This window comes from Equus przewalskii, chromosome 27, assembly GCF_037783145.1.
Source record: "Equus przewalskii isolate Varuska chromosome 27, EquPr2, whole genome shotgun sequence".
Classification (NCBI taxonomy): Eukaryota; Metazoa; Chordata; class Mammalia; order Perissodactyla; family Equidae; genus Equus; species Equus przewalskii.
This window is the reverse complement of record NC_091857.1, coordinates 41,557,005-41,574,206: the sequence shown is the minus strand read 5'-3', so window position 1 is coordinate 41,574,206 and position 17,202 is coordinate 41,557,005. Positions and strand designations below refer to the sequence as shown.

Genomic DNA, 17,202 nt, shown 5'->3' with positions numbered 1-17,202 from the left:
TTCTTTTCAGATACAGAGACCAGGAATATTATCACAACTAAATGAAATAACACAATCTCTGAGATTTGCTTCAAAATCATATGGGAAGAGAGGAAGTAGGTGGGTGAAGATGAATGAGTACAAGACTGAGCACGCTTGGGAGCTGTGGATGATGAATCCAGAGGGGTTATTACATTATTAAGTCCACTTTTGTACATGTTTAAATTTTTCTCCAACAAAATGTTTTTAAAACATTTAGAAAACTTACAGTGAAATGGTTCATAGGGTGCTAGTCAGGAAAAATGAAAAATTCACATCTAGATGTATTAAAATAAAATCTGCCAACATCAAAGACAATAAGACAATTCTAAAAGCTTCCAGAGAGAAAGGGTAAATCATCTTGAAGGATCAAGAAATAGACTTGATATAACTCAATAGTAACCACTAGATGCAAGTAGGCAACATAGTCAGAAGAAAAGTGTTGAACCCAGAATTTTGTATCCAGCCAAATTATCACTTGAACATGAAGGTCTAATAAAAATATTCCCAGGCATACAACTGAAACACTCATGGAGGAAGGTGCTCGAGAGAGAGAGACAAATCCAAGAGCAACAGCAACAGATATGGCAGTGACTGTGAGCACACACTTTAAACTTTATTGCTGTCTTAGAAACAAATAAAAACATACAAAAAGATTAAAAACACCCAGAACTAAAAATCTAGACAATATCAACACAATAAGATATAAACCAACAGATCCAAGAAGCTCAACAAACACCAAGCATAAGAAACATAAAGAAAACCATGCCAAGGCACATCCTAATCAAATCACTCTTAACCAGTTATAAAGAGAAAAATCTTAAAAGTGCCAGAGGAAAAAAAGACACATTACACACCAGGGAACAGTGATAAAAAACAAACTTGGTGGAATGACAATACTGATTTCAACAATTATTACTAAGCTACAATCATTAAGAGAGCATGGTTTTGTCATAAAGACAATTACATCAATAGATCAGAATAGAGTCCAGAAATAGAATCACACATATATGTGCAATTGCTTTCAGACAAAGGAGCAAAGGCAATGTATTCCTCACAAATGGTGGGGGACAACCAGATATCCATATGCAGAAAAATAAGCTTTGACCCACACCTTGGACTCATACTAAAATTAACTAAACTATGGATCATAGATCCTATTTTATTTAAGGTAAAACCTAAAACTAGAAAACTTACAGAAGACACAGGTGAGAATCTTTGTGACTTTGGGTTAGGTGAAGATTTCTCAGATACAAGAACAAAAGCACTATGCATTAAAAAAAATTGATACGTTGGACTTCATTAAAATTAAAACCTCTGCTCTTCAAAAGTCACTTGAAGAGAATGCAAAGACAAGATAAAGCCTAGGAGAAAATATTAGCAAACTGTATTTATGATAATGGTCTGTGTTCATAAAATAAAGAATTAGAACTAGAATAAAGTTCACAAGGGCAGAAGCAGCTTGTTAACACGGGTTACATGGAAATGGATTGGAGGAGGATGGGGAGTAAGGAAAAGAGCAAGACAGGAAGGGAGGGGAGGGAAACTTTTTATGTGATCCCACTCATGGAACAAATACACGCAAGTGTGTGTTTTTGCGTTGAGGGCTGAAAAAGATGGTGCTCAGTGAAATGCTCATGGTGGTTGTCTCAGGACTCAGAGAGTTCAGGTGTCCTTAAACTTGGTGTAATATTTTATATTACATGTATTATTTATATAATCAGAAAAGAAACTATTATCAGTGTGACAAAGTTTTTTAAATGTGTATTAAATTGGTAAGAAATTATCTGATCAAAAATTTCTCAAATCAGTTCATCACACTCCCATGTTGACATAACATCTAAAATCTTAACATCCTTTTTGGATATTCCTAAAACAAAATGGCCATTTCTTTATCTCTGTTGAAAGTTTTTCTTTATAAAAAAAAAGGCTTATCAAAAGAGCTTAAATATAAAGGAAATATACAATCACACAATGGTGAAAATGTTATTAAACAGGTGAAATAGAGTGCTCCAAAGTTGTTGATATGTAACCTAGTAATTTAAAACATGAATTCTTCCCATGGGTATTCTGATAATTTAAATAAAATATCAGAGACAAATTTAAACGTTGATAAAAGCACTGACAGAATGGCAGAAAACTAATTAGAAGGAAATCTTCAAAATTAGAAAAACAAAAAATACTAAAACATCTATGGTAGTAAAGCTGCTCCATACTGTACAAAAATTACTTATACCAACCCCAAAGTTCTAGGCAAAAAAATGGAAAAAAAATGTCCAAAGAAATTATTCTAATCGGGGGGAAGGAAGATTTCTCCAGAGACTTTTATAGGCATCCCCCAAGAAGAGAGCACTTACACTACAGGTTACATTCAAACATACTGTAGTTATATTAAGGTTAAATTTTTTCTTGGAGAATATGATGATATGGTACATTATCGTTCAAGAGAAGATAATTTCTTCAGTAGACATTTTTAGCAAAGAAAAAACCGGAAGACTTAGAGTCCAAAAGTTGAGGTCTACCCCCTCTCTGGTCCCTACCTGACCGGAAGCGCTCATCCCGTGAGTTGGTGGGCCGAGGCTTCTGCTGTTTGGGCACTGTGGTCGTGGTTTGTGAGGGCCCAGGGATCCTATTCTCAGCTTGTAGAGATGGATCTACTCCTGAAACACAATTTTATAGGAATTTCTTATTTAAACAACTTGCTTTTCCAATTATGGAAAAATCCATTTAAAACAGCACAAACAACTTCTTATATGTTGCTACACAGCATACATGTACCAAAAACAATGATCCAAGCGTATGTACCCTGTGGTGGCCCTCGAAGCCCAGAAGACCCGAGTCTAGAAGTCAGAGATAGAGCTGTGGATGTCCTCTTTGAGCTCTCTTTCTCCCCACAGCGCCTGGCCCAGCCCAGCCCTGCCTCCATCCACCATCTCTTCTCCACCATCCACAAGAAGGGTGACCATCACAGAGCCATCACAGGCCCCATCAGCACAACAGGCAGCCACTCGGGGCAGACTCTCTAGGGAAGGTCCTTTGAAAGTGCATTTCTGCATCATAAATATTTCCTGAATCGGAAATGGCCCTGCCCCTTTTCCTGGCACTGTCCATGGTGTTAGCAAACTCAGTGAGAAACAGCCCACAAGCAATCACTAGGGGGTCACCAGTCACCCTTAGACACAGGCAGAAAAGAAGGGGAACGGTGGAGAAAAAGACATGAGAGGCATAGATAACAAGGACAACTGTAGAGCAGAGTGCTGAGATCAGGCCCCACTGCCTCGGCCTGCATGCCTGAGTGCTGTCTCCAAACCCACCTGCGGATGGCTCTGCACACTCTGTCGCCAGGCCGCCGGCTCTCATATCCACAGCCCCTGACCACACAGGCCCTCAGGACAACGGGTGGTGAGTAAGGGAACAGGGTACAAGCATGCAGGGTCATCAAAGAGAATCCCTGGTGTTGAGTCCTAATTTGCTGACACAAATCAAAGCCTTCAGCTGTGCTTCATCAAAACAATCTGTTTAACTTTAGCCTTTGTTTCAAGATGTCTCATAAGATTGGCCAGCAGGGATTTCAGCCCTACTGGCTTCTCCAGCCCTCATCACTCCGTGAAAAGAGGCTGTCTACCCCCACCTCGAACCCAGTGGGTCATTGACTGCTGGCGGACACAATGTGGCAGAAGTGACGTGGTGTGGCTTCCAAGGCTGGTCATGAAATGCAACACAGTTCCCACCTTGCTCTCTGTGACAACACACTGAGAGGACATGTGAGAGGACAGAGGCAGCCCAGGAGCCCAGCTCTAGGCTGCCTGAGTCTCCCAGCACCAACGCCACAACTGTGTTGAGGAGCCCGCACAGGACACGGGCTCTGGCTCCACAGACAGGGAGGAGCTACCCACGGTGCCTGGCTAAACTGCAGATTTGTGAGCAGAACACATACTGTCACTGTTGTTTGAAGTACCTCATTTTGGGGTGGTTAGTTATGTAGCACTAGAGAATGAGAACACTCTGTCTGGAAATCAATGTTTAGCTCTTCAAAATTTGAGCATATATGCACGTATACACATACATGCTTAGAGCAATACTGATCAGTACTGCTATTGGCTTTTTGTTTCTTGCGACTGGATAGAACTACTTTAAAGTTCATAATGGAGAATACATAGAATCTTATTCATTGTGGATTATAAACAGGCATGTTGCAAAGTAATATATATGCACATGGACATCCTTACACTTAATTTCCAAAATATGGGTGCCTTTATTCTTTGAGATGGATTCATTTATTCAACAAAGATACAAAAGCCAATCTGAAATTACTGGATAAAAGGAAAGGTATATTTTTAGTTTTAAGTGATATCAAGAGATAACTTTCCAAAAAGGTTAGAGTGATTCGCACTCCCACGAGCAATGTAGAAAAGCGTCACTTCCCCACATCCTTGGCAGCATTGATGCTATAAAAAGTTTTAGAATTTTGCCAATCTGATAGGAGAAAAATGATTCACTTTAATTTGCATTTCCATATCTACTGGTGGAGTTGAACATAATTTAATGTTTATTGCCCACCCAAATTTCCTCTTCTTTGAATTTCTATTCATTATACTCAGCTAATGAGTCCCTCTAAAAGACCCACAGGAAGCCCTGGTCTGCTGGGGACACTTCCCTGGACTATGCACACATTCCAGAGCCGTGGCCCAGCTAGTGGCAGCTCAGTCATTGTGAAATGTGGTCACTTCTACAGAACCAAACATACTTGCTTTTCTTTTCCATTCTAAATTCCAGCTCTCCTATCTTGTAACCCCACCTCAAAGGTTATTCAAATATCCTCCTGAATTTAACAGTATTTTATAATTACAAACATATTTAGAGCTCTAATCCTTCCGCAATTTATGTTCACTAATGGTGGAAAGGAAGAGGATCTCAGCCCTGTTGCCTCCAGAGGGATGGCATCAGTTAGTAAATAAATCCTCCCTCCTTCGAATCCTCCTAAATCGTTTCTAGACCCGCTTCCCTTCCACTGATTAAGTCTTCTGCCCCATCTGCCAACACCCTCCTGCTGTGACTATGAAGTTTACATAATCAGGTTTATTTTCTTACGAGTATTCTTTTCAAAACCGTATTGGCTACTCTCAGAACTCTTCTCCTTCAAATGGGTTACTATTTCCAATCCCAGGTTTGGGAAGAAAATCTGCCACAGGTATTCAGATTGGACTACATTATGTTCACACATTAATTTGGAAACTGCCAGTTTTATAATATTAAGCTTTTTCATTTAGGAAATTGGTATGTTTCTTCATATTTTAGAATCTTACTTATTTCTTTCAAAAAGATTTTATAATCCAAATGCAGGTTCTGTGGCTTTCTTGCTAAATGTATTAATAAGCGTTTGACAGTTTATTATCATCGTGAATAAGAGTTTTTTCATTAATAGAAATATTGCCAGAGAAAAGCTTGCATATTTCTTGCATATTTGTCTTCTATAAACCAAAAACTCTTACTAATTCTAATAGTAAGTAAGCCGTCACCTGAGCTTTCAAGGTATAAAATAATGCCTTCCATAAGTGAAGATGGCTGTCTTTTGTCTCACTACTCATCCTTCGTCGTCGTCTCGTCTCGTTGCATTGGCAGCAGCCACCAGAATTAAGTGGTGCAGGAGCAGGCACAGTGAACACACCTGTCTCGTCACCCTTGGAAGAGAAATGCTGCAGAGCATGGTTGACAGTTGCTGTTCATGTTTGGCAAATGGGCTTCAAGACGTTTCAGTAGTTTCCTCCAATTCCAATTTTACTCAGTTTGTTTTTGGTTTATTTTGGATGAATGAATGTCAGTATATAAAGAGTCTTCTTAATATTCTTTTTGTTGATTTATTATAAAATATATCATACCGATACAAGCAGTATAAAGCATGTGTATGGTTTACGAATTACTACACAGAAAAGAATCAAGGTAACAACGACACTACTAAGCTTGAACACTCAAGTGCCTTAGGAGCCCCCTGGCCCCTCCAATCTCACCCCACAAGGAGACAGCGTGCTGACGTCAGTGAAAACCAGCCCCTTGTCTTTCTTTACCGGCTACATATGGGTTTCTAAACAGTGCAGTTTGGCATGTTTTTAAACTTATCTTGGCTATATTCATTTGTAATTGTTTCTTTCATGCCTCATGATGTTTATGAGATTTGTCCTTGCAGACACATGTTGGTCTTTAGGTTTCCACTGTTTGGATCTCCCTGTATGGATTTTCATTGTACAGATTTCCACTGTATGGATTCCTCTGGACAGATTCCCCTATACGGATTCCCCTGTAAAGATTTCTACTGTATGAATTTCCACTGTATGGATTCTGCTGATGGACGTTTGAGATCTTGGCTGTTGAGGGATATAATGAACATTTCTGTGCGCAGGGCAGGTATAAGGTGCAAACGTACAGAATTTCTCAAGGGCGTGCAAGCACCTGAAGGAGAACTGCTGTCACCTCTGCACCTCTTCAACTGCCCCAGCTGTCCACATTCCCCACTGTCTGAATCCTCTCCAACACCCCGAGGTAGGTTATAGCTTTAATTTGCATTTCTCTGATTACTACTGAGATTAAGCATCTTTTTGTTTGCTTGTTAGCTATCAGAATTTCCTCTTATGAAATACTTATTCAAGTCTTTAGCCCATTTTTCTGCTGGACTTTTATCATGTTGGAGAACTTTCTGGCTATTTAAGTTTAAATTAATTAAAATTAAATCAAAAATTCAGTCTCTCCATCACACTAGCCACATTTCAAGTGCTCAACAGCCATATGTGGTTAGTGGTTACTACACTGAACAACGGAGCTACAGAACATCTCCATTATCACAGGCAGTTCTCTTGGACGGTGCTGTTTTCTATGTTCTTTTCCAGTTCTCTGTTATCTTGTCCCATTGTGTGGATTCACTTTAATCTCTTTATGGTGACTTCTGATAACAAGGAATTCTTAATTTTAATGTAGTCTAGTTTACCAATCTTTTTCTTTATGGTTGCAGCTTGGTACTTTAGTGACTTAAATCCTATCTCAAGATGGTGATAGTTTTCCTCTATGATCTTCTCAAGGTGCTTTGGTTTTTGCCTTTCACATTTAGGCCTTTGATACACCTGGAACTGGTTTCTGGGTCCAATGTTGTGTGTCTTACATACAGATAAGGAACTATGCCAGCACAATAACCTGCAATGTCGCCTCTACTAAGCCCAGTCTCCACATGTGTGCATCTGTGTCTGGGCTCTATGTCCTCTGCTAATCTAGCTGTCTACTCTTGCCCCAAAACCATGATGTCTTAATGATGATAGCTTGATGTTAATTCTTCATATGCTGGTACGGTAAATCCTCGTTCTTTTTTTTTGAGGAAGATTAGCCTGGAGCTAACTACTGCCAATTCTCTTCTTTTTGCTGAGGAAGACTGGCCCTGAGCTAACATCTGTGCCCATCTTCCTCCACTTTATACATGGGACGGCTACCACAGCATGGCCCGCCAAACAGTGCCATGTCCGCACCTGGGATCTGAACTGGCAAACCCTGGGCCTCTGAGAAGCGGAACGTGCGAACTTAACCAATGCACCACTGGGCTGGCCCCCAAATCCTCGTTCTTTTTTCAGCATATTTTGAATCTCTTGGCCCTTTAAACTTGCATATAAATTTTAGAATTAGCTGGTTAAAGTCCACACATACAAAAAAATCTGTTGAAATGATGAATGTGCTGACTCTACAGATCAATCTACGAAGGGAAGAACTGACATCTCTACAATATTTGTTCTTAACCTAAGTAAGGCAATGTTCCTTACAATAATTATAAAAATAATCATGTTCTATAATGACAAAAATAAAATAAATCCTATTTGGGAATGAGATCTATACCAAACCAGAGCTTTAAATTATAAACTATGCCTTTGGATTTTATTATTTAATATTAGACACATCATTTGCCCAATCCTTCTTAATAAAATATGAAACATACAAATGTTAAACTCTACAATCAATTTTTAATCAAGTTTTATGAGACAATATAATTGTTACAAAACACTTGAGTGTGTTGACCTTACCTTGAATAAGTGGTATATAACGTGCAAGAAGCTTTGCCCTTTTCTTTTCATATCCTTTTTGAGTGATGTCACCTAAAACAACAATGGAAAAAGAGAATTAAATTTCTTCTAATGTTTCAAAATTTTTGAATTAAAAATTAATTCATAATGGAAAAACTGGAAAGACTAATGTCCTTCAACTGGTGACTGGATAAACAAACTATGATGCATCCATACAGTGGCATACTATTCACCAGTAAAAAGGAACAAACTATTGATCTAAACAACAATTTGCATAGATCTGATATGCCTATTGCTAAGTGAAAGAAGCCAGACTCAAAGGCTAGTGAGTCCCTTCAAAATGGAAGTGAGGGAAGGGCAGACCATGAAGGGGTACAAGGGAATTCTGGGGGGTAATGAAGCTGTTCTATGTTTTAATTGTGGTGGTGTTCTAGAATTGTATGCATTTGTTAAAAACTTACAGAACTGCATACCAGAAAGGGTAATTTTACTGTATGGAAATAACACTTCAATGTTTAACAACTGTGATCAGCATCCCTGAGGAGCTTGGCAAAAATGCAGACTCTGAGGCCATTCTCCAGACTGACAGAGTCTGAATCTTCATTTCACCAAGATCCCTACATGATTCCTGTGCAGGGTCAAGTTGTGGAACCACTGTGTAAGGGACCCACAGAAAAAGAGCCCTAGCAGCCCATGCAGTGTCCCTGGGCAAAGACTCAGGAAAAAGGACAGGTGTCCTGATAAATTATCATAAAGAACAGCCTAAAAACTAATTAAACCATCTAGGAACAAGATAGGAAATGTATCTTCAAGGAAATACTTCTCCATCTAAGGACATCATTTGGTTTCTAGACAGAGCTCCGAGTGCTCACAGTGATCTGTCGTGTTTTGGAGACTTTATTTAGACTGAAAATACATATTACAATTCCCACTAGTAGCTTGCTCCTTGGGTGAACCGTGTTCAACAGAAAGCTTTCAGTGTTTTGCAAGCCCTCCTCACCCCCTCCCCACTCTCCCCTCTCCCTCACCCCAAACAAATAAGCAAAGGGTCAAGCTGCTGGCAATCAGAAGATACAGGCTGCTATCACTTGTTGAGTGCTTCACCAAGTATTTCCTTTAGATAAACTTGACTGCAGCATTTGTTGTGTGAAACAGCCAACACCTTTGAATGCCTGACATCTAAATTAAGCCTCACAGAAAGTCTCTGGGTAGGCATTAATATGCCATCCTAGAGAAGAGGAGTCTGAGGTCAGGGAAGCAGTGGGTCCTCCTGCCAGCCAAGCATGAGTTGCTTTGGGTCCAGGCCAGGCTACCACACAGTGCTGGTGGCCTCAAGCACCTGCCCTCTGCACAGAGCTTCCACTTTGACAACAGCTCGTTCAGTCAGGCCCCTCCCCACAGAGCCTCTCTCATTCAGTCTCATCTATCCTTTCCTTTATTTATCCCTCTGTCCCCACCTTATTTCCCCGCCACCCCCACAGGACACTATTCTATTGCATTTAGTGACTTTTAATTTGACTATGTTCTGCAGAATGTATACTGCTTTGTGTCCATGTATTTTTACTTTACCTGAATAACATTACATTATAAATCTCACGCTATCGTCTATTTTTTTTCACCAAGCACTGAATTTTTAAGATCAACCCATCCGTGATGCAGTGAGGATACCTAATCCACTGCTGACTGCAGTGGCCCTTGGGGTGTGTCGTCCTCATCTTACCCACTCTCTAGACATTCACACACCCAATCGGATCTAGGATATGATTTTTTGTTTCATTTATTAAGCTTCAACTTGTGAACAACTTTAAAGCACATGTATTCTTTAAAGCAATATCTGCTAAAAAAAAATTGTTTCCTCTGGGATATACGAAAATACATAATTGAGACAAATTTAAATGAAAATTAAATATTGCTACACTAAACTAAAACTGATAAACCCTTATTGAAAAGCAGAGCATTTGATTTTCCAGGATATTTAAAAATTAGGTATTCATTTCCTAGAAAGAGTTCCTTCTTACCTTCCCATTTCAAATGAACATTGATATGGTGAAGGTACCAAAAGAGCAATCAGAAATGAAACATGCTAACTCCCTGTCTGATGTTCATGATATCCCAAAAGCTGTCTCACTTTTTTTTACTGAACCAATTGAACATAACCAGCTACACATTTTCATGTGTAATCAGTTACCATATTTTCACGTATCTAGCTTAGAGGCTAACCCAACACACCATTGAAAACAAAGCTTCCACCCGCACAGAGAGCAAGGTAGAATTTCAAAATAGAATCCAGATACAAAACTAATAAGCTAATAAAGGGACTCGAATCCAAGTTTTCTGACCCCAAGCTCATTAAACACTAAAGAGACAAACAGCAGAACCAGGCTCCCCAATCCACTGTACAGAACTCAGGTAACCCTCACCTGACAGCCAGAGGGAGTCTCAGATAAGGTGGAGCTCTCCCCTGGCCGAGTACCCAGGCACCTGCGAGAATTTGGAAAAACACCACAGCCCATCCTCGGAACATGCTTCCCTAATGGTCTGTGAGCTAGCAGGCTAGTTCTTACTAGCCCTTTAGGTGGGGGTTCAATGTGTAGTTGACCTCCACTGCCGCAACCAAAGTCACTTGGGATTACAGATGCAAAATCCCAAATAACATCTCCAAGTCCCTAACTCAGCAACATAATTTCTAAAAACCTATTCTCAAAAACACTCAGCAACTCCTTAAGATCACAGGAACAAGGATAGGCAGGATACATTACGTATAACAGCAAATAATGGGAGACAACCTAATTTTCCATCAAAAAAGAAGAAAGAAGTAAATACACTGCCATATATCATTACTATAGAATACTGTTGGTCCTAAAAAAATACTCTGTTATTTGAGAGGTGGGTTGGGGGCGTTTATAATCTACATGGATTCAGGATGTCCTATTGAGTAAAAAGAGTTAAGCTGAAAACCCATGTATATACAGAATGATCTAATTCTGGTAAAAATAGATAAATAAAACTATATTTATATGCATGTAGGTGTGTATATTTCTGTGTGTGCAGAAAACGTCTGGAGGGCTGCCCAACAAATTAACAGTGATTTATTTATTTAGTGTGGGGTGAGTGAGATAGATTTCATTTTTTACTTCATACGTTTTTGGGTTTTTGTTTTAGGTTTTTTTTTTTTTTTTTGGTGAGGAAGATTTTCCCTGAGCTAACATCTATTGCCAATCTTCCTCTTTTTCTGCTTGAGGAAGATTAGCTTTGAGCTAACATCTGTGCTGGTCTTCCTCTATTTTGTATGTGGGATGCCTCTGTAGCATGGCTGATGAGTGGAGTAGGTCCACACCTGGGATCTGAACCTGCAAACCCAGGCTGCCAAAGCAGAGTGTGCATAACTTTAACCACTTGGCCACTGGGCCAGCCCCCCACATTTTTTTTTCCTGTTTTACTTTGGGGGTGGGATGAGGAAGATTGGCCCTGAGCTAACATCTGTTGCCAATCTTCCTCTTTTTGCTTGAGCTAACATCCATGCCAATCCTCCTCTATTTTGTATGTGGGATGCTGCCACAGCATGGCTTGATGAGCAGTGTGTAGGTCCACGCCTGTGATCCAAACCCACGAACCCTGGGCCGCCAAAGTGGAGCATGAAAACTTAACCACTACACCACTGGGCTGACCCCAATACACTTTTGAACTCTTTAAATTTTTTATCACAATAATCACATAGTCCTTTGTAATTAAGAATATATGGAAGATGGTTTGATAATGTACTATGATTATGTAAGATGTTATTGCAGGAAACTGAATGAATTCTACATACTAGTTTTGCAACTTCTTATGTGACTAAAATTATTTCAAAATAAACAGTTAAAAAAGTATATGGGGTGGGGGCAAGCTCTGTGGCCAAGTGATTAAAGATCCATGTGCACTGCTTCGGTGGCCCAGATTTGCGGGTTCAGATCTCAGATGTGGACCTACTCCACTCATTTGCCATGCTGTAGAAGCATCTCACATACAAAAAATGGAGCGAGACTGGCACAAATGTTTGCTCAGGGATAATCTTCCTCAAGTAAAAAAAGAGAAGGATTGCCAATGGATGTGAGCTCAGATTGAATCTTCCAAAATAAACAAATAAAATAAAATAAATAAATAAGTAAACAAACACATATGGGAGAGACTATATAAAATTGGTGTTATTTCTTTTTTAAGTGTCTGATAAAATTTATCAGTGAAAACATGTGGGCTTACAGATTTATTTTCCAAAAGGTTGAGTTTTTTCTTCTATCTTTTGCTGTATTCTACTTTTTTTTTTTTTTTTTCCTTTTTCTCCCCAAAGCCCCCCGGTACATAGTTGTGAATTCTTCGTTGTGGGTTCCTCTAGTTGTGGCATGTGGGATGCTGCCTCAGTGTGGTCTGACGAGCAGTGCCATGTCCGCGCCCAGGATTCGAACCCACGAAACACTGGGCCGCCTGCAGCGGAGCACGCGAACTTAACCACTCAGCCACGGGGCCAGCCCCTGCTGTGTTCTACTTTTTAAATTAAGACGATTTATTTATTTTAGAGCAGTTTAAGCTTTAGGGCAAAACTGAAGTCAAGGTACAGAGAATTCCATACATTCTCTACCCCCACACATGCAAAGCCTCCTCCATTGTCAACATTTATCAACAGAGTGATATATTTGTTACAATTGATGAACAACACTGACACATCATAACAACCCAAAGTCCATAGTTTAATTATGGTTCACTCTTGGTGGTGTACAGTCTACAGGTTTGGACAAATGCATAATGACATATATCCATCATTATGATACCATACAGGGTATTTTCACTGCCCTAAAAATCCTCTGTGCTCTGCCTATTCAGCCTTCCCTCCATCCCCCAATCCGTGGCAACCACTGACATTTTCACTGTCTCCATAATTTTCCAGAATGTCATATAGTTAGAATCATACAGTAGCCTTTTCAGATTGACTTCTTTCACTTAATAATATGTTTTTAAGTTTCCTCCATGTTTTTTCTCAGCTTGATAACTCATTCCTTTTTAGTGCTGAATAATACTCCATTGTCTGGATGGACCACAGTTTATCCATCCAACTACTGAAGGACATCTTGGTTGATTCAAAGTTTTGGCAACTATGGATAAAGTTCTTATAAACAACTGTGTGCAGGTTTTTGTGTGGATATATGTTTTTAACTCCTTTGGAGAAATAGCGAGGAGGGTGATTGCTGGATTGTATGGTAAGAGTATATTTAGTTTAGTAAGAAACTACCAAATTGTCTTTCAAAGTGGCCATACCATTTTGCAATCCCACCAGCAATGAATGAGAGTTTCTGTTGCTTCACATCCTCGCCAGCATTTGGTGCTGTCAGTGTTCTGGATTTTGGTATTCTAATAGGTGAACAGTGATATCTCATCGTTGGTTTTAATTTGCATTTCCTTGATGACATATGATGTGGAGTATCTTTGCATATGCTTATTTGCCATCTGTGCATTTTCTTTGGTGAGGTATCTGTTAAGGTTTTTAGCCCATAAGGTTGTTTTCTTATTGTTGAGTTTTAAGAATTCTTTGTATATTTTGGGTAAGAGTCCTTTATCAGATGTGTCTTTTGCAAATATTTCCTCCCAGTCAGTGGCTTGTCTTCTCTTTTTTTTTACATTATTTTTCACAGAGCAGAAGTTTTAAATTTTAACAAAGTCTAGCTTACCAATTATTTCTTTCATGGATCATGCCTTTGGTGGTGTATCTTAAAAAGTCATTGCCAAATCCAAGATCACCTACGTTTTCCTTTACGCTATCTTCTAGGATTTTCATAGTTTTGCATTTTACATTTAAGCTTGTGATCCATTTTGAATTAATTTTTGCGAAAGGTATAAAGTCTGCAATTAGATTCATTTTTTTTGCACATGGATCAGTTGCTCCACCACCATTTGTTGGAAAAACCATCTTTGCCCTACTGTATTGCCTTTGCTTCTTTGTCAAAGATCAGTTGACTATATTTACATGGGTTTCTATTCTGTTCCATTGATCTATTTGTCTGTTCTTTTGCCAATAACATACTGTCTTGATTACCACAGCTTTATAGTAAATCTTGAAGTCAGGTAGTGTCGCTCCTCCAACTTTATTCTTTTCCTTCAATACTGTGTTGGCTATTCTGGGTTTATTGCCTCTACCCCTAAACTTTAGCATCAGTTTGTCGATATCCACAAAATAACTTGCTAAGATCTTGATTAGGACTGCATTAAATCTATAAATCACTTTGAGAAAAACTGACATTTGACAATATTGAATCTTCCTATCCGTGAACACAGAATATTTCTCCATTTACTTGTTCTTTGATTTCTTTCATCAGTGTTTTGTATTTTTCTTCATATAGATCTTGTACATATTTTATTTAATTTATATCTAAGTATTTAATTTTGTGGGGTGCTGATGTAAATGGCATTGTGTTTTTAATTTCAAATTCCACTTGTTCAGTGCTGGTATATAGCAAAGTGATTGACTTTTGTATATTAACCTTATATCCTGTAACCTTGCTATAACTACTTATCAGTTCCAGTTTTGTCAAATATTTTGGATTTTCTAAATAGATGATCATGCTAACTGTGAACAAAGACAGACTTCTTTCTTTCTTCCCAATCTATACCTTTTATTTCCTTTTCTTATCTTAGTGTATTAGTTAGGACCTCCAGTACAATGTTGAAAAGGAGTCCTTGCCTTATATCTGATCTTAATAGAAAAGCTTCGAGTTTTTCACCATTAACTACGATGTGAGCTGTGGGATTTTTGTAGATATTCTGTATCAAGTTGAGGAAGTTTTCTTCTATTCCTAGTTTACTGAGAGTTCTTATCACAAATAGGTGTTGGATTTTGTCACATGCTTTTTCTGTATCTATTGATATGATCATGTGATTTTTCCTTTAGCCTGTTGATGTGATAGATTATGTTAAATGATTTTTGAACACTGAACTAGTCTTGCAGACCTGTGATATGTCCCACCTGGTTGTAGTGTGTAATTCTTTTCATACACTGTTGGATTCAATCTGCTAATATTTTGTTGAGGATTTTTACATCTATCTTTCTGAGAGATATTAGTCTACAGTTTTATTTTTTTGTAATGTCTTTGTCTGGTTTTGGTATTGGGGTAATGCAGGCCTCATAGGATGAGTCAGAATACATTCCCTGTGCCTCTACCCTATGAGACTGTAGAGAATTGGTACAATTTTTTTCCTTAAATGTTTGGTAGAATTCACCAGTGAACCCTTGTGGGCCTAGTGCTTTCTGTTTTGGGAGGTAATTATCGATTCAATTTCTTTGTTACATATAGGCCTATTCAGATTGTCTATTTCTTTTTGTGAGTTTTGGCAAATTGTGTCTTTTAAGGAATTGGTCCATTTCATCTAGGTTACCAAATTTTGGGGCATAGAGTTGTTCACAGTATTATTTTATTATCTTTTTAATGTTCAAAGGATCTGTATGATTTCCCCTCTTTCATTTCCAATGTTAGTAATTTGTGTTCTATTTTTCCTTAGTTAGCCCGGGTAGAGACCTATCAATTTTATTGATCTTTCAAAGAACCAGCTTTTGGTTTAATTAATTTTTCTCTATTGGTTTCTGGTTTTCAATTTCATTGATTTATGCTCTAATTATTTCTTTTATTCTATTTATTTTGGATTTAATTTGCTCTTCCTTTTCTAGTTTCCTAAAGCGGGAGATTAAGTTATTGATTTAAAAAAGAAGTTTTTTTTGTTTTGAGGAAGATTAGCCCTGAGCTAACATCTACTGCCAATCCTCCTCTTTTTTGCTGAGGAAGATTGGCCCTGAGCTAACATCCGTGCCCATCTTCCTCCACTTTATATGTGGAGACGCCTGCTACAGTATGGCTTGACAAGTGGTGTCTATGTCTGCACCCGGGATCCAAACCAGCGAAGCCCAAGCTGCCAAAGCAGAGTATGCAAACTTAACTGCTGCACCACCAAGCTGGTCCCAAGTTATTGATTTTTTAGATTAAAATATAATTGACATAGAGGCCGGCCCCATGGCTGAGTGTTTAAGTTTGTGTGCTCCACTTCAGCGGCCCAGGGTTTCCCCGGTTTGGATCCTGGGCGCAGACCTAGCACCACTCATCAGGCCATGCTGAGGCAGCGTCCCACATGCCACAACTAGAAGGACCCACAACTAAAATATACAACTATGTACTGGGGGGGCTTTGGGGAGAAGGAAAAATAAAAAATAAAATTCTTTAAAATATAATTGACATATTATGTTTCAGGTGTATGACATAACAGTTTGATATTTGTATATATTGTGAAATGATTACCACAGTAAGTCTAGTTAACATCCATCACTACACAGTTATAATTTTCTTCCCCTGTGATGAGAACTTTTAAGATCTACTCTCTTAGCAACTTTCAAATATATGATACAGTATTATTAACTATAGTCACCATAATGTATATTACATCCCATGACTTAATTATTTTATAACTGGAAGTTTACACCTTTTGACTTGCTTCACTCATTTCACCCATGCCCCCTACCCCACCTCTGGCAACCACCAATCTGTTCTCTGTATCTACGAGTTCATTTTTGGTTTAGTTATTTTTTTAGATTCTACATATATATGAAATCATAAGGTATTTGTCTTTCTCTGACTTATTTCACTTAGTATTATGCCCTCAAGGTCCATCCAGGTAATTGGTTTTTTATCTTTCTTCTTTTCACATGTATGCATTCAATGCTATAAATTTCCCTTTTATGTGCTTTCACCGAATCCAACAGATTTTGTTGTGTCTTTATTTTCATTTAGTTCAAAATATTTTTAAAATTCTCTTGCGTTTCTTCTTTGATCCATGTGTTACTTAGAAGTGTGTTTTTAATCTCCACATATTTTGGAATTCTCCAGTGATCTTTCTGTCATTGATTTCTAGTTTAATTCCACTGTGTTCTGAGAGTAGACATTGTATGATTTCTATTCTTTTAAATCTGTGAAGATGCGTTTTATGGCCCATAATGTGGTCTATCTTGGTGAATCCTACATGTGGGCCTGAGAATAATGTGAATTCTTCTATTGTTGGATGAAACAGTCTATGGACGTCCATTATTTCTGGTTGATAGATGGTGTTTTTGAGTTCAACT

General features: G+C 38.5%; 1 protein-coding gene across 37 annotated transcripts in view; it reads right to left on the bottom strand.

Moving 5' to 3' along the window:
• DIP2A (disco interacting protein 2 homolog A) overlaps positions 1 to 17,202 on the bottom strand; it is a 130,545-nt gene that overhangs the window by 86,311 nt on the left and 27,032 nt on the right. For 30 of the 37 annotated variants that reach the window (XR_011533984.1, XR_011533983.1, XR_011533982.1 and 27 more), the window contains 2 exons: positions 8,073 to 8,144; positions 2,559 to 2,678 (listed from right to left, as the gene is read on the bottom strand). Coding sequence is in view for 22 of the 37 variants with exons in the window: in XM_070597736.1 (XP_070453837.1) it covers positions 2,559 to 2,678; positions 8,073 to 8,144 (192 nt within the window). In the remaining 15 variants the exon portion in view is untranslated. The remainder of the gene's footprint in view (positions 1 to 2,558; positions 2,679 to 8,072; positions 8,145 to 17,202) is intronic. The other 7 variants (XM_070597744.1, XM_070597745.1, XM_070597759.1 and 4 more) reach the window with 1 other exon arrangement.